This window comes from Seriola dumerili, unplaced genomic scaffold, assembly GCF_002260705.1.
Source record: "Seriola dumerili isolate Sdu_G_001 unplaced genomic scaffold, Sdu_1.0 BDQW01000266.1, whole genome shotgun sequence".
Taxonomy (NCBI): domain Eukaryota; kingdom Metazoa; phylum Chordata; class Actinopteri; order Carangiformes; family Carangidae; genus Seriola; species Seriola dumerili.
Window position 1 is genome coordinate 725809 of NW_019174521.1, and position 22403 is coordinate 748211.

At 41.5% G+C, this 22403-nt stretch overlaps 1 protein-coding gene across 1 annotated transcript in view; it reads right to left on the reverse strand.

Annotated features, from left to right (window-relative positions):
* The window catches only part of ttn (titin), a 173814-nt gene that overhangs the window by 111492 nt on the left and 39919 nt on the right, over nucleotides 1–22403 (reverse strand). The window contains 37 exon segments of the mRNA XM_022757173.1: nucleotides 2503–2559; nucleotides 2923–2949; nucleotides 3046–3123; nucleotides 3758–3992; nucleotides 4189–4193; nucleotides 4309–4576; nucleotides 4716–4796; nucleotides 5245–5428; nucleotides 5628–5910; nucleotides 6000–6116; nucleotides 6723–7010; nucleotides 7500–7790; nucleotides 8277–8555; nucleotides 10754–11032; nucleotides 11247–11444; nucleotides 12089–12367; nucleotides 12699–12977; nucleotides 13112–13393; nucleotides 13484–13762; nucleotides 13875–14162; nucleotides 14277–14555; nucleotides 14643–14924; nucleotides 15012–15290; nucleotides 15854–16135; nucleotides 16358–16636; nucleotides 16722–17009; nucleotides 17109–17387; nucleotides 17483–17761; nucleotides 17859–18134; nucleotides 18259–18540; nucleotides 18627–18905; nucleotides 19393–19671; nucleotides 19772–20050; nucleotides 20204–20482; nucleotides 21302–21583; nucleotides 21681–21959; nucleotides 22075–22362. Coding sequence (XP_022612894.1) covers nucleotides 2503–2559; nucleotides 2923–2949; nucleotides 3046–3123; nucleotides 3758–3992; nucleotides 4189–4193; nucleotides 4309–4576; nucleotides 4716–4796; nucleotides 5245–5428; nucleotides 5628–5910; nucleotides 6000–6116; nucleotides 6723–7010; nucleotides 7500–7790; nucleotides 8277–8555; nucleotides 10754–11032; nucleotides 11247–11444; nucleotides 12089–12367; nucleotides 12699–12977; nucleotides 13112–13393; nucleotides 13484–13762; nucleotides 13875–14162; nucleotides 14277–14555; nucleotides 14643–14924; nucleotides 15012–15290; nucleotides 15854–16135; nucleotides 16358–16636; nucleotides 16722–17009; nucleotides 17109–17387; nucleotides 17483–17761; nucleotides 17859–18134; nucleotides 18259–18540; nucleotides 18627–18905; nucleotides 19393–19671; nucleotides 19772–20050; nucleotides 20204–20482; nucleotides 21302–21583; nucleotides 21681–21959; nucleotides 22075–22362 — 8847 coding nt within the window.

Here is a 22403-nt window from a genome sequence, read left to right on the forward strand (position 1 = left end):
CTTCTTACGCTAAAAGTTTTGTTGTACTACATCTAATTAAGAATGTAAATATTGTTCATAAATATTGTAAAAAAAGTTTTCATTTCAAGAATTAAGAATGTAAAGAAATATGTGAATATTGTATTATAAAGTGTTTTAAAAAATGGTAAGAATTTCAAGTTAAAAAAATTTACATCCACCATACCAAGAAAAATATACGTGATGTGATTTGAAAAGGTTTTCATTATAGTTTTGTATGTTTCATATTAAGAATTAAGAATGCGAGCCAATAAAGACTCTGTGAGACACAAACACATACAATCACTTTTCAAAATATTACTCTGCCATAAACTTTACCTTTTGGGGCTGCAGGTTCCTCCCTATGAGGTGGAGCAGTGGCAGGAGCCTCAGGCTGTGGCTTCTTTACTTCAGGTACTTTAAAACATTATCATTAATTCAGTTTTCTGACCACGGAAAATGTCAAGATGTTTTATTATTATTGGGTCTTAAGAGAGACAGAAGTAAACAAAGAAAGGAACAAACAATGGGACTAAACAAGAAAGGTCCAAAGTGAATGAACACAATCACATGGAACATAAATAACAAGGAATTAAATAAGTGGTAAAAACAAATAGAGGTATTTGTAGATACCTTTGACTGGAGCTGAAGGTGGAGCTGCAGGCTCAGAGGGTTTCTCCTCTGGTCTCCTGTGAACCTCAGGGACTTAAAGATCAAGAAAGTTCACATTAAAACTGTGATGCCAGGCTCTACTCTGTAGTCTACTGAACAGAAAGCTCTAGTGAGGATTAATAAGAGCGTAGGAGAGGTAAGTCAAAGCAAACAAGAGTAAAGAACAGGAAACATAAACATGAACAAGAGGGACAAACATGGAAGTAGGGGACAGAAAAGAATAAAAGATCATCTACGACAAAAGTGTAGAAACATGAAGTTACAGCTGCAGGAAAAGAAAAGCTTCTATAAGCAGCAGGTGGCATTTGAAGCTTTTTACGTGTGTACCAAGTGGACGGACAAACATGGCAGCTAGCAGATCAGCGGCTTTGTTAAGTTACAGCCATAAGCTTTGCTGAACAGCCACAAGCCTTTTTATACCTTTAGGGATTTCATCTATCAGCCCGACATGAGTCCTCTCAACAATTTCTTCTACTGGTTTTTTCTCTTCTGGTGAATGAGAAAAGTGAACTTAGAAAAACAACCTGACTCTGACATGTAAGGACCGTCCAGGTCTCTAATTATCCCGAGTCATTAAGGACAAGATAAATGGATTCACTGCAAATAAACAATAACCAATGAAGAAACATGAAGACAATGAGAAATGACAAACAAATAACATATAAAAGACAAAACCAATAAAAAGATTTGACAGACAGTGTGATGTCAGTCTTTATATTGATGAGTTATTTTATAAAATAGAATAATGATGATACCTGTGACAGAGGAGTACCGAACAGAAACCGTCTCTTCTTCAACTGTCAGACTTTCAAAAGCTACAGCAGACCATTAAAGGATAATCAGCTGTCAGAGAAATCTCCTTCCAATATTTAATTACTGCAGAGTTTACATTTGTACAGATGAGGATGATGTGAAACAATCATTTAAATTCTGGGAGAAAAGACATCATTCTGACTTTATACTTAGATTAAAGTCAGAATTCAGACTTTGATCTCAAACTGAGAATTTCAGCTTTATACATTTAAATTTTGAGAATTACCTGATTAAAGTTTCAGACTTAAATTTCAAATTTAAATGTCTATTTTTAGACATTATTGATTTTATATTTGATATAATTGACTTTTATCTAGGAATATATCCATGCATCCAGTATATATATATTTCGCTTTACATTTAAAGTCCAGAAGTTATGACATTAAGGTCTGAACTCGGATCTTTACCTTGAACTTTAATTTCAAAATTTAGATTTGTGACTTCATTTTCTCTTTGTATTCTGACCTTTCTTTCTACATTTTGAGATTAATCTCAGACATGAACCTGATGTTTTCCATGTGTCCTCTTCTGTACATTTGTTCCCATTTAGTTAAATTTGAAATTCATTGACAGAATGTGACTTGTTATTGAGGTTAAATTGTGGAGATATTATTACAGCACACTTCATATGATGAGGTGGTATTTGAGTTATTAGGAGGGATGATGGTTGAATTAATATTCACTGAGTTCAAAATGATCACACAGTTATTTAGGATGAGAGTTAAAGATGGAAGATGATTATGATGATGATGATACGATGATGATGATGATGGTCATATTTTAAGATGGAGGGACATTGTTTAATGTTACGCAGAATGTGACAATGAAGTGATGAGAGTTAGCATCGTTTCAGAATTTAATAATTCATGAAATGTTTGTACCTCTCACTTCTGTTCTTTCTTCATAGTGATAAACTTCTGTGGAATCTTTTGGTAGAAAAACATTTATAAATAACACAAGCCAAGTCGATGTGGATTTAAAGAGTTAAAGTTTGATTGTTAAAAACTATCCCAGACTCACCTCTGTAAACAACCATAGACTCTGTCTCTGGTACTTGAATTGACGTGTCTGGGACATCTAAAGGTTTCAATAAATACAACTTCAATAACATCGAAATAAACCAAAATAATAATAATGATAAATTTTTAAAAAACTGTGTAGTTTGACGGCAAAACTTAACATTTCTTCCATTTCAAAATAAAATCATAATAATATAGTTTTATTCATATATTTTCAAGGTCCTTTTGTATTGTGAGGTACACTCCCAGTCACCATGAATCTCAGGACACTATTTCACTGCTACTTGTAAATAAACACTACAAATCTTCAAATCTCTTTGCTCGCTGCTTCAAACTGAACACTAAGTTACAGTCGTGGAGAAATGTTCAGTTTTACTGTCGTTGATTTTCTGTGTTTCATTCGCTGTTTAAAAATACTCACCCTGAGGAACCCTTCCTAACTCAATTTCTGTGAAAGGACAAGGTACAGCATGTTATTATAGCTGCTGTAAAAGGCACTAACATCAACTCTGCTAACTTCATCAGTCTGATAACATGTACAGACCTTTGCCTGAGAGGTAAAGCTCAGCTGTGCTTCGAGCTTCTCCCATTGGCTCCAGACGAGCGATCACAGAGTAAACGCCTGACGGGGTGGAGACATTACATCACACACTGCCATTTAACATTCAACTTAAAATCTACTTTGGAATTAAGATCATGATAAAACCCCAGTCACACCTGAAAGTGTAACTTCCCCCTGACATTTTGTTTTCAGGATTTTACATCATTTCATTCAGTGAGGAGTTTTACTGAAGACTGGGGAAACTTTGTTAGCTTGTTCGCTCAGTGTTGTCCTCTCTGTGTGTCTAAACTAGGTCTCTATTTATTCTGAGCACCTTCAATGAACCTGGAGGTGACAGTCAGATAATAAGCTATGACCTCTCAGAGCTCAGCTCTGTCAGTCTCTGCTATATTTTTTTGCAAATTCCACTGGTATCTTATATGTATTTTTACAACAGACCCTAAAAACTTATCTACAGGCCCCAAACTAAATGTTCAGTTACATGAATAATAAAATGTTTTGTGCAGCCCTAAAGTTTAACATCTCAGTCTCATAATGATTTAACTGAATTCTTTGTCCATTGTTCTGTACTTTTTTTTTCTAATCAATGATATTGAGATTCATGGAGAAAACATTATCTGTCCCTGGATCCATTAAAAAGAGTAAAATGCAGCTGAAATGATTTTAGTTTCACGTTTTCTGTTTGTTAACAAACCTTCATCCTCTGCCGTTACGTTGCGGATGGTCATAAAGTGCCGCCGGCCCTCAGTCCTGAAGTTATATTTTGGGCTCTCTTTAAGCTCCCATGAGTCTTTGTACCAAGTGACGGTGGCATTGTCGAAGGACAACTCACACTCGAAGGTGGCAGAGTGGCGTTCATTGACCTCGATGCTTCTGATGCATTTAGTGAACTGAATTTGGTCAGCTAAAACCAGATAATCAGAGTTAATCTGATTGGTAGAATTTTATAACATTGATTATTTTTATTGATTGGATGTTATTATTCATGTATTAAGACTGTCTGAAGTGTTTATATTGTCAGAGAGAAACACATAGAACAGAAATATACAAAAATGACAGCATCACAACCCTGAAGGTTCAAAGAGGTCAGTGTGAGCTTTGTTAGTCTGGAGTCTTACTGCTCACCTGTTCTGTAACCAGAGAGACAGACAGACAGACAGACAGACAGACAGACAGACAGACAGACAGACAGACAGACAGACAGACAGACAGACAGACAGAAAGTTCAAACGTTCAGACTCCTACCTGTGACAGTCAGTTTGGCGTTGGAGATGTGAGGACCACACACCACTCGGTAGTTGCCCTGATCTTTGACCTGGCAGTTCTTGATCTTCAGAGAGTGGCGGTCGCCCACGCTGCTGATGTCGTACTTGTCGCTGTTGTCCAGTTTCTGGGTGCCCTTGTACCAGGTCAGAGTGATCTCTGGGTAGTTGATCCTGATCTGGCACTCGAAGGTAGTGCTCTGGTTCTCAGTGGTCGTCTGGTCGGTGATGTCCTCCAGTACTGAGACTGGCTGAGGATTCAAAATCAGTTTCAGTTATTTCATCAGTGCCTGCGACTCTGGTGGCTTCATCGTTAACTTCATCAGTAAATGTGACAGTCTGATAAGAATCCTTTCACTGCACTTAAGTGAAGGTTGACTTTTTTTGTACCTCAGTGCTGACACGTCCCTCCAGCTGCTGGATGACTCGGGCCATGTCGTCCTCTTCAACCCGACCACCATGCTCCACCTCCTGCAGCGGGAAAAACAACTGTGAACAACTACAGCAAAACTGATGAAATGTTGAGGATAGATCTGTATCATCACTCTGTTTCTCACTCTGTCTTTTCTTCCACAGGAAACCTTAACAACAGTTTTCTCACAATGAATCAACAAATCATTTCAGGACTGAAATCCTGTAACACTGAATGTGATTCATTTTGATCATCCACTTCTGTGGGTGGAGATCATCAGTTAATGAGGTCAATATCAGCTCCACTCCACAAGGCATAGATCTAAAATGTTCAGATTTGTAACACACAGAAGAAGCACAAGGCAGAACCTAGAACCAAAACCTTAAATGGTTATAGTTTCCAAGTTCCTGACAAAATATGCCTCAGTCCTGCCTGTCAAAAGCTCTTTGTTAAACAGAACCTTGACTTTAAGTCTGAATTTTAGTCTTAAAGTGTTCTCTCTCTCACCACTTTTCCAGTCTCCATCTCCTTCTCCCTCTTCAGGAACTCAACAGCCTGCAGGATGGCCCGGTAGTCGTGGATTCCATGTTCTCGCAGTATCCTCTCATAGTCTTTGGGGTCATGACCTCTCAGCAACGACACAATATCGACCTCTTCATCTTTCTTGGGGCTCTTCTGCTTGGAGGGAGTCCTGGCACAAAAATCAAACACAAAATCAGAGATGTGTGTTCTTGTCAAAAGAACCAACATAAAAAGATTCAAGAGGACAAAACTCTGTGACAACGATCAGTCGATCTCTCCACACGTGATGTCTGATGTCCACAAAGACTTCAAACTAAAAAAATCAATTGCACAGCACAATCAACATCTCTTGGTGCCAAAGCTCTTACTTCTTCAGCCTGGTCCTGATGTCTCCGATACCCTCCACTTCTTCCTTCTTGGTGACCTCCATATCAGCGCTACACTCAATCTCTCCATGCTTGTTGGTGGCGACACATCTGTAGTTACCAGAGTCAGACTTGGTCACCTCTCTGATCTCCAGTTTGGCGTTCTGGCCCTTCTGCTCAATAGAGATACGACCACCGGGAGTGATCTGCCTCCATTTGCCCTTCATCCACTTTACGCTGGGGATTGGGTCGCCACCGATCTTCGCAATGAAGGTAGCGGTGCACTCTGCAAAAAATAAAGCAAACATGTAGTTCCACATTGTCCTCAGGACGAATGGCCTCAGGCCCAGAAAGAAATTCCAACAGTTTACATACTCTCTGTGACAGAAACATTCTTGGGCTCCTCGATGAAGAACAGGTTGTCAAGCCTTTTGACCGGAGCAGCTGCAGCTGGGGTGGCGGCCTCAGCAGGTGCAGCCTTGGTTCCTTTGTCTGAAAAATAAATCATAGAGGAGAGTGAAGTGTTGCCACATTTGAATGTAACTAAGAAACCCAATCCAAGCCTCACACCTGCCCAATAAAGTCACCCATGTCCATTTTTGTCAATGCAACATATGTGTATATAAGTATGTCCTGTGACTGAAGAATTAGGTGACCCTGAATCCATGATGACAATAATGAAAAAAGACATCCACCATGTCTATTACATAATGAATAGAAAAAGAGGTTTGACCAAGTCAATTCAAAAGGAAAAAGAGGTATTTTCAAGCCTTGTTCTAATAAACCTAAATGTGATTTTGTTTTGTTCGTTGTATCAGCCATTGCAATCAAACTTATTAAACTTAGTACAGTGACAACCTCAAAATCGATTGCAGGAGAAAAGGGCAGCCATATTGGCATAGAACCAAGCCTTTTGTTGGGTAAAACTATCTATATATTTCACAAGCTACCCAAAACCATTTTTACCCCCCAGTCAAATGAAAAGTATCCCAGCTGGGTAGAAGTGCCCAGTCTGGAAACACTGGAGAATGGAGAATAAACAAGTAAACACATGATGTAAGAAATGTCACTGTTCATAACACAAACTGATTTTGTTACCTCTCACAGTGACCCTGGACTTGCAGAAGTCACTGCCAATAGCGTTGCTGGCCTTGCAGAGGTAATCCCCTGCGTCTGTCTTTGAGACTGAGCTGATCTCCAGGCAAGCCATCCCACCAACAAAGGTGATTTTGGTATTTCCACTGGACTTCAGCTCCCGTCTGTCCTTCATCCACTGGATGGTCAGAGGAGCAGAGCCGCTGACGTGGCATTTAAGGCTCAGCTTCTCCCCCTCGTTGACCGATGCCGGCTCCAGATGGACGTCAAACTTTGGAGCCTGGCCAGTTTCTGAAAATGTGGTGGGGAAAGAAGCAGGACCGACAAAGGTAAGCCTACATGCTTTTCACACAATAACATGATGTACAGGACACTTGATGGAGTACAGGCCTTTCCCTAAACAGACTCAAAAGAAACAGGATCTGAATCTACCAATCTTGGTCGACAAATACTTGGTTTACGTTGTGCCTCCAGTGAGTCTGAAGACAGTTAGATTTCTTGGTCTGTTATCTAGCTCTGAACCAGCTCGAAAACCTCTGCTCAAAAACAAATGGACCTTGACTTGTTTAGTCTATACTTCCTCACCAACATGAAACTGTTGCCTTCCGGACAAAATGCTTTAAAAAGTGAGGGTGAAAAGCTTCTGGCACCACCTGTCTTGTGAGGACACGTTGCTGGGTTGGGTGTTTGGATTTTTGAGTGATTACTTTTACCTGAAGGTAATTTAACTTTCAAAGGAACAAACAACAAAATATAATGAAGACAAACCAACATTAATACCTGAAATAGTGAGAGAAACTGGACAAGAAGCTCTTCCAGCTTCGTTGGAGACCTCACAGGTGTACACCCCGCTGTCAGAGGTGGTGGAGTCTCTGACACACAGCACAGCAATGTTGTTCTTGAAGCTGATGTCATATTTGTTGGAAGCAGAGATTTCATTGTTGTCCTTGTACCACATGATGTTCAAGGGCTGGGATCCAGACACCCGAGCCTCCATTGTCACAGTTTTACCCACTGAATCCACCATGGACTCGGAGGGCTTCTTGATGATGTTTGGAGGGATTTTGCGCTCTGTTAGTGAGGGAGAAAGTGAAGAAAATCAGACCATGTTGTGATAAGGTGAAATGGTTCGAAATTCAAATCTATCATCCACCAGGCCACTGGGCCTTAGCCTTAAACCATAGCATCAGGGAAAACAAAGAGGCACACCACATGACCTAAAAAACAATACAGAGTATCCAGCCTATTAACAAATCCTTCTACCTGCAAATGAATCCCTTTCTTAAGCAAGCCAATATCTATCCGACCCAATCATAACAGCATGGAAGCTGTGCTCTCAGAGCAGCACAAAATCCTTCTCTTCTCCAAACATAGCAAACACAGGACCAGCCCACCCTGAACACACTGACAACATAATCCAGGATTTTTCATTTCCTTCTTGTAACCAACCAGCACAGGACCCAGGGAAACGATATTTACGCTTAAGGTTAGCATTAGTGACTATAACCACATGTGGGGAATGAGCTGAAATGGAAGGGGAATGTTTTAGTGTGTTACCTATTTTTACATGAGCATGACAGGTGTCAGTTCCTTCTGCATTGGAAATTTCGCAAGTGTACTGCCCCGCGGCTGCAGCTCTGTCGCTGTTGAGGATGTCCAGAATGCACGAAGAGTCGGTGGTTTTGACATTGTACTGGTAAGAAGCCCAGATTAGTTTGCCGTCTTTCTTCCAGGTCACGTAGACCCTCTGGCTGCCAGTGTAAGTGCACTCCAGTCTCAAGGGTTTACCCAGCTCATGGCAGATGTCCTCTAGTTTCTTGACAAATTGTACAGGTTCTGAGAGAAGCAATGTTGAAGTCAGTCATAGAAATTACTGATCGTTACACGCGGAGGATGAAAGACTATGTGACCGCACAGTATCCAAAGGAGTCCGTGGATGATTTAATAGGCAGAAAGAGAAGCGATGTGAATGAAGGAATCTTTAACTCTACATGAAGGTTAGAAACATTGCATGTGGTGGAAAGGCCATGTAAGCAGCATTAGTGGTTACCTTTAGGAAAAATCAAACACATGCATGAAGTAAATGATGAGAACTAGAAGCACTGTGTTGTTGGTTAGTGTTACCTAGTTTGACATAAGCATGGCAGATATCGGAGCCCTCAGCATTGGAAATTTCACAAGTGTATCTTCCACGAGCCTCTTCTCTGTCACTGTTGAGGACATCAAGAACGCAGCTGCAGTCTGTGGTCTGCACATTGTACTGATAAGAGGCCCAGATCAGTTTGCCGTCTTTTTTCCAGTTCACATTCACTCTTTGGCTACCGCTGAATGCAACTCTAAGTGTCAGTGGTTCACCGACTCTGAATGTGGTGTTTTCCAGCTTCCTGATGAAGCAAGCGGGCTCTGTGAGAAGCAGTGATGGTTGTTAGAAGCAAAGCGATGTTGAGTGAGCAGATGTTATAATTACAATACAACCATGAATCCCTAATTATAATTGACTGAATTATTATATGAAGTATGTTAGAATATAGTCAGCCAAAGTGCCACCCAACTCCCAGAGCAGTTCCATTAGCCTCCATCACACAGTTTCTTCCAATTGTCTTTCTGAAAACATGACAACTATATAAGTGTTTTAAACATTTGTCAGGGAACAGGACAAAAACCATGAATTGTACCCAAAAAAAAAGAATCTTGTTTGGGTTTGGGTCAGGTTTGTCCTTTTGACAATCATTTGCAGGTTGCCCACAGTGTCATCAGGGTAAACAGGCAAGATATGAGCTTGGTAAAAGCAACTGTGCAACACAAACTCAGTGCTTTGGTTTAATCTAACTGCATTGGGCTCGGGTTCGGTTACTACTCTCTGGGACTTTGGTTGGGTTCGGATAGAAATGTACAACCTTTTCTCAAATTAACACACGGACACTTCCTCTGCGGACACCCAGTGTAGTATAAAAGAACTGTGTGCCATCTAATTTTGAATAAACCCAGTCCTTTAGAATCTGAACCATAAACCTCAGTATCTCCTTTCAGTTTTTCTGAAAGGCCAAAAAAGAGGCACTAAAAACTAATCCAGGAGTAGGATGAAACTTTAGCTTTCTACAGCTATGTACTAGCAATGATTTAATGGTCAGTGTTAATAAATGAGATGAATGCTTGTACCTTTCTTTGAGGTTTTACTAATGACATAAGCATCACAGATGGCAGAACCTCCTGCGTTAGAAACTTGACAAGAATAGACCCCAGCAGCTTCTTCTCTGTCACTATTGAGTACTTCCAAAACACATGAGGACTTGGTCGTCTTGATGTTGTATTTGTACGAAGCCCAGATCGGCTTCTTGTCTTTCATCCAGCTCACATGTACTTGCTGACTGCCGGTGTACGTGCACATCAGACTCAATGGATTGCCCAGATAGTATGATGTGTCTTGTAGCTTTTTCACGAAACGCACTGGTTCTGAGAGAAGCAACACTGGTGTTAGTCGAGTCATGTGACCTGACCTGTTCAGTGAAATCAGTGAATGAGCATGTTAGGTGGAGTTACCTAGTTTGACATAAGCGTGACAGATAGCAGAGCTACTAGCATTGGATATTTCACAGGAATATCTCCCAGCAGCCTCTTCTCTGTCACTGTTGAGAACCTCCAAGACACAGGAGCTGTCTGCAGTCACTACGTTGTACTTATAGGAAGCCCAGATTGGCTTGCCATCCTTAGTCCAGCTCACATACACATGCTGGCTGCCTGTGTATGTGACCTGAAGCCTCAGAGGTTGGCCAACCCTAAAGGTCATATCTTCCAGCTTTTTCACAAAGCGCACAGGTTCTAGGAGGCAATGATGTTAGTTGTTAGTCGCCTGTCAGATTACATGAAATAGAGCTGTCAACTAAACTGTAATTGTGACTAGTAAAACTACAAATTAGACTCATTATTTTCAGTTTTTAATCATTTTAAACACCAAATACTGATAAATTTGTTTGAAAAATTAAAAACCGAAAACAATGAGCCCTCACTATTACCCTTCATATTTAATGTTTTACCTAGTTTGACCTGTGCATGGCAGACAGCAGTGCTCTCAGAGTTAGAAATTTCACAGGAATATCTCCCTGCTGCATCTAGCCGGTCACTGTTGAGGATCTCCAAAACACAGGAGTTATCTGTGGTCTTTACATTGTACTTGTAGGAGGCCCAGATTGGTTTGCCATCCTTTCTCCAGCTCACATAGACCCTGGGGCTGGCACTGTAAGCACAGTACAGCGACAGGGGCTGGCAGAGTCTGAAAGTGGTGTCTTCCAGCTTTTTTAGGAAGCGTACAGGTTCTATAGGAGGCAATGGTGATGTTAGTTGCATGTTTGCATGTAAAAGGATTAGTCTGCAGGGGATTTGCTACAGTTTATGATTCTTGACATTTTGAAATTGCTGTTCATGAGGTGTGTTTGTTAGTGGCTCTACCTATCGTTATCACAGCATGGCAAATATCAGTGCCCTCTGAATTGGAAATCTTGCATGAGTATTTCCCAGTGGCTTCCTGACTGTCGCTGTTGAGAACTTCCAGGGTGGTGGAGAAGTTGGTGGTTTTGACATTGTATTTGTAAGACGCCCAGATGGGTTTTCCATCCTTCATCCAGCTGACATAAATCCTCTGGCTGCTGGTGAATGTGCACTCCAGCGTCAATGGGTGGCCAATTTTATAGAAGGTGTTTCTCAGTTTTCTCACAAAGCGAACAGGTTCTAAGAAATGAGTTAGCAATGGTGGTGTTAGATAATGTAAGCAGTGCTGTTAAGCCTTTAAAACAAGCCAATTGTATGATCATATCGTATATCATATGGAAATTTAGAGGATTAGAGTGATTTCGAATCCCTGTAATGAAATGATGAGGTATGTTGCTCAGGTGGTTTACCTAGTTTAACATTTGCATGGCAGGTATCGGTTCCTTCAGCATTAGAAACTTCACAGGTGTATCTTCCGACAGCCTCCTCTCGGTCACTATTAAGAACTTCCAGGATACAGGTGTCATTGGTGGTCTTGACGTTGTACTTATATGATGCCCAGATTAGTTTGTCATCCTTCTTCCAGGTCACACACACTCTTTGGCTACCAGAGTAGGTGCACTTGAGGGTCAAAGGTTCGCAGAGTCTGAAATACGTGTCTTCCAGTTTTTGCACAAAGCGAGCCGGTTCTAAGAAAAGCAATGATCAGGTTAGTTGCATTTAGCAAGCAAGTAATAGAGATCATGCGGTAGTCTCAAGTAAGTGAGATAATAATTTACCACCACACACTACTGTGGCTAATGAGCAAAAGCAGAGGGCCTGTTATTGACACAGTTAGTTGATGAATTGAAATCAGATGGTGTTTTAAGAGCTGGTGACTTTACCTAGGCTGATACAAGCGTGGCAGATGTCAGTTCCAACTCCATTGGAAATTTCGCAAGTGTACTTTCCAGCTGCCTCAGGCTTGTCGCTGTTGAGGACCTCCAGAATGCAGGTTGAATCAGTAGTTCTAACATTGTACTGATAAGAGGCCCAAATCAGCTTGTCGTCCTTCTTCCAGGTGACATAGACCCTCTGGCTTCCGGCGTATGTACAGACTAATTTCAGTGGCTGACCAACTATGAAAGTATTTTCCTCCAGCTTCTTGATAAAACGCACAGGTTCTGAGAGAAGCAATGCTGGTGTTAGAAATGTGCCCACTGTTATGTTGCCATGCATTTCTATGCCTCTACGTCAAAGTTAATTTTGCTATCATGGATGTAATGTTACTGATGGACTATGAAGTGAGAGTTACATTAGTATTAACTACATTAGCACCTGAAGGGATTTTTAGGGTAATTTTTGAATAATTAAAAGAGTATGAGTCACTGCTTTCAAAGAGAGACAGAAATAACATGCTGATCTACTGTTGCCTGTTGACTGATACATTTTCATTGAACAAGAACGATTCATTAACATAGGACAACATAAAGGAGGACGGAAAACGAACATCACCTTTCACTGTCACATTACAGCTGGTGGATGCTGAACCAATCCGGTTCTCAGCCCTGCAGATATATTCTCCGTGATCAAACTTGGTTGTTTTGATCAGCTGTAAAGTGGCAACACCGTTTGTAAAGTCCATTGAGCAAGTGTTGGACTTGTGCACTTTTCCATCAGCTTTGAACCAAGCTACAGAGATGTCAGGAGTTCCCGCAATACGGCATTTCAGGGTAACTGGCTCACCAACAGTTAGCTCCACTGGCTCCATCGTTTCAACAAAGTATGGTCGTTCTAAAGTGAAAGATGATGATGGTGGTTTAGTATGAATACAGATGTTGAGTTTTGGATGAACAAGTGAAAGAATGAATGAGTGAATTACTTAATAAATGAATGGTCATGAATCGCATGCACTTTAATAATTTTACCTAGAATTGACACTTGTGCTTCGCATCTGTCACTTCCAACTCTGTTGTCTACTTCGCAAGAGTATCTTCCGGCTGCCTCCATCCTGTCAGAGTTAAGAACCTCCAGGATACAGGAGGCGTCAGTGGTGATCACATTGTACTGATATGAAGCCTGGAGGAGTTTTCCATCCTTCTTCCAGGACACATTTACCCTGGGAGTTCCAGCAAATGTGACCTCAAGCCTTAGAGGCTTGCCCTTTTCAGAGGAAATGTTCCTCAGCTTCTTCACAAAGTGGACTGGTTCTGAGAGAGGTATGTCCATGATCAGTTACATAAAATTCGTTTGTAGAAGTGCACAGATGGTTAAAAAAGATCAACTATCCCTGAACAAACCTTTTACAAACAGGTGAACTGGGCAGCTTTCCTTCCCTGCATCATTAATGATCTGGCAGGTGTACTCGCCAGCGTGGGACTGTTCAACTCTGTTAAGCACTAAAGTGGCGACATCGTCCTTCAGGGCGATCTCGCAGCCTCTTCCGTGCTGCATTTCTTTGGCTCCCCTGAACCATTTCACTTTCAGGGGGGCACTGCCTCTCACTTTAGCTGAGAAAGACACTTTTTCGCCAGGCAATGTTTCCTTCGCCTCAGGCGTTTCCACAAAAGATGGAGGTTCTGGGTTTAAATAAAAAAGATGGATTGTAAGATAATGGTTAAGTTTCTGATCCCGTGCTTAGGAAAACATCCTTGAAATATTTTGTTTTTGACTTTGTTTGCATCTACTGACCTGTCACATTCATCGAAGCATTTGTCTCGCTGGTTCCTGCAGCATTTACAGCTTTACATGTGTATTTGCCAGAATCCGACATCCTGATAGTTGGAACTCTCAGTTTGCAGTTATTATTGGTGCAGCTAATGTCATAGTTTGGCCCAATTTTGATCTCCTGGCCGTTGTGGAACCAGGAAGTTGTTAAAGGAGAAGAGCCAGTAACTTTACACTCCATTTCACCAGGCTTACCCACAACAAGGTGGGTGTCTCTCAGCTTCCTTATGAAACTTGGTGGAATCAATTTATCTATTGTAAGAAAAACAGCACATTATAGAGCATTTCTGAGCTGAGTATAATTAACAGGGTCAAGAAAGAGGCCAAGAAAGTTCATAAACTCGCATGTACGCAATGGGCACCAACCTGAGATAGATAGCTTAGTTTTGCAAGAGGCTTGACCGACATGGTTTGTAACCTCTAATTTGTATTCTCCAGCATCTGCTTTGTCAGCAGATCGAATCTTCAGGGTGGCAACCTTCTTTGTGAAGGACATCTGATACTTGGCACCAGCAGATAGGTCTTTGTTATCTTTAAACCACTTAACTTTCAGTTCTGGTGAGCCAGACACTGTGACCTCAAGAGCTGCATTTTCTCCTGACTTCACATTCAAGGACTCTGGACTATCCACAATAGCAGCAGGTTCTAGAAATTAGGGAAGAAGATATTAACCAAAATTAATCCTTACATTGTCACTGGTGGTAATGAAATAACATCTGGCATTCTACAAACCTAGAACGGTCACTTGGGAGACGGACTCTACAACCCCAGAGTCATTCCTCAGCTGGCAGGTGTATTTACCAGCTGTGGTTGAGTCAGCCTTGGGCACTACAAGAGTAACCACATTGTTCTCAAAGGTGATCCTCCTGTTGTCACCATCTCTGAGGATGTGATCTTTGTCCTGAACCCAGGACACAGTCAAAGGTTCAGAGCCTTTTATTGTAGCTGTCAGTGTCAGCTGCTCACCGTCTCTCACGGACTGGTCGACCAGTTTCTTGACAAACGCTGGTTGTTCTGAATAGTGATGGAAAGATCATAGTGAGGAGACATGATCGCACTAGGACTAAGATTTGACAAATTGGCCACTGATTCTGTACTAACCTTTCAGGGTAATGGTAGTGCGGCAGGATTCACTTCCTACATTGTTTGACACCCTGCACTCATAAAGACCAGCGTCATCCTGCTCCAGTTTCATAATGTGAAGTGTTGCAGAGCTGCCCTCACTGACCATCTTATACTTCCTACTCTCCTTTAGAGGCCTTTTGTCTTTGTACCAGTTAACCTGGAAAGGTGGAGTGCCATACATCTCACAGTGCAGGCTGGCATCTTTCCCATTAATGCCCTCCACTGGGCTTGGGGTTTTAATAAAGGATGGGGACTCTGGAAAATACATTGAGATAAATTAAGAAGAGGCCACATTCATGGACAATCAAGTCTTCACTGCAGTTTCCCTGCAGTTTGGCAGGACAGTTCCACTCGATGTAAGTCCTTATTGAGGGTCATGCTGAAGTTCAGTCCATGCGAAGTGTCTCATCTCATCTCATCTTAAGCGAGTGAATGAAACACTCGCTTATGTTCATGCTTTGACAGGAGGGTAAGTCATATCACGTTGAGTCCAGGGAGATGAACATGGGCAAGGAATTTGAGGATAGATTGAATGCCATTACATAAAAAAAGGCAAAAACATGTCTTAAAAAGAGGTACCACTCAGACTCATGCGATCTGACACACTGGAGGACAGAAATCAGATTTATGACTGAGACAAAAGGCGGTGCTGTCGGATTCCATGCTGAAGGTTTAAGACAGGGTTCAAAAACGCTCATGGAAGATCAAACTCCATCAACATCTGCATCTTAGGGAATTTTAATTCCATATTTTCATACTATAGAGGGAACAAAATCCACAAAAAAACATACAGCCAACATTTCTACTCAATAGCTGACCTTGAACCGTGAGAATGGTGCTGCAGCTTGCACTGCCCGCATCGTTATGAGCCTCACAGGTGTAGGCTCCATTATCCTCAAACCTTGCACTCTGCAGCTGGAGGTACGCAGTCGAGTCAACACACATTATTTTATAGTTGCCTCCGTCGGTTATCTTTTGGTCGTTTTTGTACCAGCATATATTCAGGCAGTTTGAGCTGGTGGCCTTGCATTCAAAACGGTGTCCCTCGCACTGCTTCACAAAGGTAGTGGGAGGCAGTTTCACAACAAACTGAGGAGGTTCTGCAAAGTCAAAAAAAGATCAAGTTACCATTGTCAGCCTAATCAATGTGACGTATGGAGGATGTGGACAAGTGATTCTGAAGACAACATATATACTATAAAAGAAATGGTGAGATGGTCGGCCAGAGAGAATGATGGTGAAGAAAGAGAAGCTGTAAAAATGGAGAACAAAGATGGAGTTAATTGAATGGCGATGGTGGACCAAAAAAAGAATAGTCCAACCTTTCACCAACAACTCTGCTGCACTTTTCACTGCTCCTGCGTCGTTGCTAATGTGGCAAGAATAAATCCCACATTGCAGAGTCCCAACTGAGTAGAGTTCTACAGAGGAAGAATATTTCTCCAGTCTAATTGTACATGACAGCCCTGAGATGAGTTCCATGTCATCCTTGAACCATTTGATTGCAAACGGAGGTGTCCCTTCAAAGACACTTCTGAAGAGTACAGTAGACTTTGGAGTGACAGCCTGAGACTCAGGCTCAGCTACAAAGCTTGGTGGCACTAAAACCCATACAGAAAGATTATTACAAAACATGACCAACAGCCTGAGTTGAAAATGTGATAACATTCACATCTGAATGCTAACCTTTAGCTGTGAGAATTCCACTGCACACACAGTTGCCTGCTTTGTTGGTAACTCTACAGGAGTACTCTCCTGTATCACTGCTCTCTGTCAGCTTTAACTCCAGTGAGATTGTATTGTCAATGTGCAGAAGTTTATATTTGGAGCATTTGGTGATCTTTTGTTTCCCTTTGCTCCATTCAACTGATAATGGAAGAGAACCAGCCACTTTGCACTCCATCGTAACCACTGAGCCCATAACTGCTTGAATGTTTGTTAATTTCCTAATGAACGCTGGAGGACTGACCTCATCTGTTCAAAACGATATTAAAACATAATTGGAGTTGAAGGAACAAAGCAATTCTATAGCTTATATTTGTTCTATTGAGAGTTGAAGAGTATTTTACAAACCTAAAACAACCAGCATGACTTTACAGCTACAAGACCCAACAGAGTTTGTAGCTTCAAACAGGTACTCGCCGCTGTCCTCCAGCTGAGAGGACTGTATGTGAAGACTGCTCAGGTTGTTCTCATAGCACAGATGATGTTTTCTGCTTGAGTGGAGCTCTATACCATCTTTGGTCCATCTTACATGGATCTGAGGAGTCCCAGCTACCCTGCACTCAAGACTAACCAGATCCCCACACGTTACTTTGACTACCTCTGGCTTCTCTTGGATCATAGGTGGTTCTACAACATCAAGAGAAAAACATGAGTACACTTCTTATTGCTGTTAGAGCTAGCTATAATGTTAGGCATAATAACCATGCATGAAGCAGAAGTACCTTGCACTACAAGAGTGGCAAAGCATTTGTCCTGCCCGGCTTCATTTACCACCTGGCAGGTATATTTCCCACCATGAGTTGCCTCACAGGCAGGAATCCTGAGAGTGGCCTCTTTGTTCTCAAATCCTCTCTCAGTCTTTGGATCCTCTGGGATCCACTTCTCATCTTTTTGCCATTGTATAGAGAGAGGCAGAGAACCTTTCACCACACAGCGAAAGACTGCGACATCACCCAGAATGGTGGAGACATTCTCTATCTTCTTTACAAATACTGGAGGCACTAATACAAACAAAGTATGTTATGTAGTACCAGATAATGTACAGTGCTGTATGCTTCATGTATATCAGTGTGATGTTCAATCATCAGTAGAACCAACCTTTCAGAGATAAAGCTGCAAAGCCAGTGCAACTTCCAACCTCATTGGCTACCATGCATTGATAAGTGCCAACATCTTCCTCTCTACAGTCCTGGATTTTCAAGCCCACTTTTTCACCGTCAATGATAACATACCTTTGGCTGGATTTGATTGGCTTTTTATCTTTGAACCATGTGACCTTAAATGGAGAACTTCCTGCCACTGTGCAAGCAAACACTGCTGTGGACCCTTTAACAACTTCAAGAGACGTCAACTCCTCAATAAACACAGGAAGCTCTGAAATAACAAAGCAAATCAAACTAAAACAATCTTTGATTTCTGTTAGTGACAAAATATCTAACTTTATCTTAACGGTTAAGTTAAATGTTGACAAGATGTAAACATGAAAAGGTAAACCAACCTTTCACTTCTAGCTCAACAGGGCAACTCTCTGTACCAGCTTCATTGCAAGTCTCGCAGAAATATTTCCCGCTGTCATGTTCACTAACTTGACAAATTTCTAAGGAGGCTACAGAGTTGACAAACAACATCTTGTATTTGTCACTTTGGAGAATCTCAGCTCCATCTTTGAACCAGTGCACAGAGATGTCTGGAGTACCAGCAACCTTGCACTCAAACACCTTCCTTACTCCTACTCTTACTACTGACACGCCCTCAGGTTTCTCAATGAAAGAGGGGGGTTCTGAAAAACACATACAGAATACAGTAACTTCAGAATGGTGACTACAAAGTAAAGAAAACTGATAAAAGTGAGAGACCAATATTAACCTTTCACAAAGAGTGATGCCTGACATGAAGTGGAACCGACATCATTCTGTATTTCACACATAAAGTCTCCAGAGTCAGAGGTTTTGGCAAAGAAGAGCTCCAGTGAACTTGAGATGTTGTCTTTGGTCACCAAGCAGTCAGAGCCGGATAAAATTTCTTTCTTATTTGTAAACCATTTGATGGTCAGCGGTGGTGTGCCAGAAACACGAACATTAAACACAACCTTTGACCCAGGCAAAACATTCATGGATTCAGGCTTTTCAAGAATGCGTGGTGGTTCTGTTGGAGGACAAAACCCAACACTTCTATTATAACATAGTCACAACATACTCAATGTGATTATACATGAAACTGTTACAGGGTGCTGAAGATGCAAAATGAATTCTAACCTTTAACAAACAAAGTCTCAGAGCACCAGACTGACCCCGCCCTGTTTTTAGCCATACAGGTATAGCGCCCACTGTCGTGACTGTCAAGACGAGAGATTTCCAGGAATGCAACATTTTCACAAAATGTACATTTGTGTTTGACATCGGTCTGGATTTCTGTCTCATCTTTGTACCACTGTATGATTATTGGCAGGGAGCCAGATACAAGACAGTCCAGCTGAGCGAATGATCCTTTGATACCTTCTGTCTCCTTCAGTTTTCTTGTGAAAGACGGTTTAATAATCTGATCTATTGCATACAAAGTGCAAAACAGTGTGTTAAGTTGATTGTTTGAATGTGATACACAAGCAAATCTCAAAACTTTGTTATAAACTGACCTAAGACAGTAACTGATGCTTCGCAAGAACTGAAGCCGGCAATGTTAGAAACCTCACAGGTATATTCACCACTATCCCCTTCCTCTGTTCTGATAATATTGAGCACAGAGCTGGAGTCTGTGCTCTGTATTCTGTATCTGTGGTCTGAGGTCAACTCCTTCCCTGCCTTCATCCATCTGGACTTGAGAGGTTTGGTGCCTGAGAATCTGCATTCAAGCCTGGCTGGGTCACCCTGGGTTACACTGATGGACTTTGCATGTTCTGAAATATTTGCTGGCTCTGATAACAAAATGATCAAAATCAAATCTTTATGACAGATAAAGCATCAAGCTTGACATAAAAGCGACAGACAAGTAAGAGCCAGAAACGTCCCACAAACCTGTCACAATGAGCACGGCAGCACATCTCTGAGTCCCAGCTTTGTTCTGTGCCTGACACACATATTTCCCGCCGTGTGATAACTGAGCATTTTTCAAATTCAAAATGGCACTTTTAGTTTCATGGGACATCTTAACATGCTCGTCTTCTGTGAGCTCATGATCATCCTTGATCCAGGAGAAAGTCATGGGAAGTGATCCAGACAACATGCACTTCAGAGAGATTTCAGAGCCCACCATGCAGGACATATCCTCTAGTCTCTGAACAAATGATGGTGGTTCTAGTGAGAAAAGACCACAAATCAGACTCCAGGCTGCAGGAGGATTTACACACACAGTTTTTGCCACATTTGCATACAAACATCGTTCATAAAGAGGCAGCATGCAGTGAGATAACCTCGGACAACAGCATCTGACACTGTCCTTGGACTAACCTTTCAATGAAATCTGGCAAGAACAAGATGTCTCTCCAACATCATTTGCAACAGTGCACTGATACGTCCCAGCGTCTCCGGTTGCACAGTTTGAAATCTGAACAGTGACTGTGTCATTTTCCACACTGATTTGATGCTTTGAGTCGTTTCTGATTGGCTTATCATTGAGGAAACAACTTATTTCAAATGGAGCAGAACCTGACACGGTTCCTTCCAAGATAATATCGGATCCTTTCACATGCTCAGCTGATTCAAACGACCTCACAAACACTGGAGGCTCTATAGAAAAAAGATAATAAATGTTATATTTAAAGTTCTGGTCTCATGAGATCAGTCTGGTCCACAGAATTCATCTTCATTCGTTGACTGAGAAGTGCTTGTTAAAAATCCTTGTGACGTGGAGTACATAAAATATATCTCGGCTATATCACTGTGTCATTTCGGGTCATTTGCAACATTTGCTTCACTGTTTCTTACATAATTCTACGAACAATTTATGTAACGTTTATATTTTTTATTCTCAGTATGAAACCCCTGTCTTGACATACAACCAATTATTTTGCACGGCATGCAGGTTTGATTTATGCAAATCAGCTAATCTGTGAGCTTCTGTGAAACTCTGGTTCGTCAAGAAAACCTTTTCAGTGTAGGCTTACATGTTCGTAAGAGTTGGTGTTGGAGTTTATCCATCCATCTATTAGCTATACTCACTTATCCTTTACAGGATTGTGGGGAGCTGGTGCTAATCCCAGCTAACAACTGGCAAGAGGTGGGGTTTGGATTTGGACAGGTCGCAAGAGAATCACATGGTTGACACTGAGATAGACAACCATTTAAACCGATTGGGAATTTACAGTCATCAGACAACTTAAATCTTTAGGTCGAGGAACTAGTAGGAGTCATGAGTAAAAAATAACTGGCTTTCTGCCTGATTGTGTAGCTAGATGGTCTCTCTGCGTAATATAACCCCTGGTCTTTGTGGTGATAGACAGGAATCTAATCGTTCGCACTCTCTAGTGAACGTAGGCAGTAATAAACATGTTAAAGAACACTGTGGACCAGGCTTTGTACCAACTGTATGAAGAAGACTGAACCAACCTTTCACTGTTACTGAGCTGCTGCATTGGTCTCTGCCGGCCTCGCTGGACGCCTCACAGACATAATCACCACCGTCCTCTACAGAGCAGTTCTCTACCTCCAGAGTTGCTATTGAGCTGTCGAAGGACATAGTGTGTCTGTGGTCTGAAATGATTTCTGAGCCATTTTTAAACCACCTGATGCTAATGACAGGGGTACCCTGCACTTTGCAGGACAAATTCAGGGGCTGTCCAGTTCTTAGCAGCTGTGAAGGCTCCAGCTTCATTGTAAATGTTGGGGCTTCTGTAAATTAATAGTAACAATTATAATAAAAAGAGGTTTAGCAAAAAAAAAAATCAGTCACCTAATCACTTTTCAAAAAGGAAGTATGAAACAGCACCTTTTACAAAGAGTAATGCAGTGCAGTCCACCCTCCCAGCATCATTGGACACTTGGCAAGTGTACTTAGCAGAGTCGCTAGGTTTCACAGAGTGAAGCTCCAAGGAGCTTGAAGAGGAATCTTTCTTTATGAAACATTTTCCCCCAGTGAAAACCTCTTTCTCCTCTCTGAACCATTTAACAGCCAGAGGAGCTGATCCTGTAAAGGTTGATTTCATCACAATGTTTGATCCTGGTGAAGCGTCCTGGGATTCAGGTTTCACAGTGAAGACTGGAGGTTCTGGAGTTATTAGGGAAAAAAACAGCATTCATGTTCAAAGCCTATAAATAACTAATGATCATTTGTAATGTCTGCCAAGTTCTTGTTTAATCTAAAGTCATTCATGTCCTCTGACCTTTGATGGACAAAGTGCCACTGGTTTCTTTTTCCCCAGCATCATTAGAGGCCTGACAGGTGTAAACTCCACCATCACTTTGATCCAGGCCTGTTATCAGTACAGAAGCTGTACTCCCACTGAAATCAAGCTTATATTTGTCATCACTGTGGATTTCTCGGTTGTCTTTGTACCAAGAAACAACCATTGGCTGAGATCCAGAAACTCTGCATTCCAAGGTAATGTTACTACCGATCCTCCCATCCACTTTCTTAAGAGCTTTAGTGAAGGATGGTGGAACTGGACGACCTGTGTGGGGAAGTACATCAGTCATGTAACTGTCATCACGG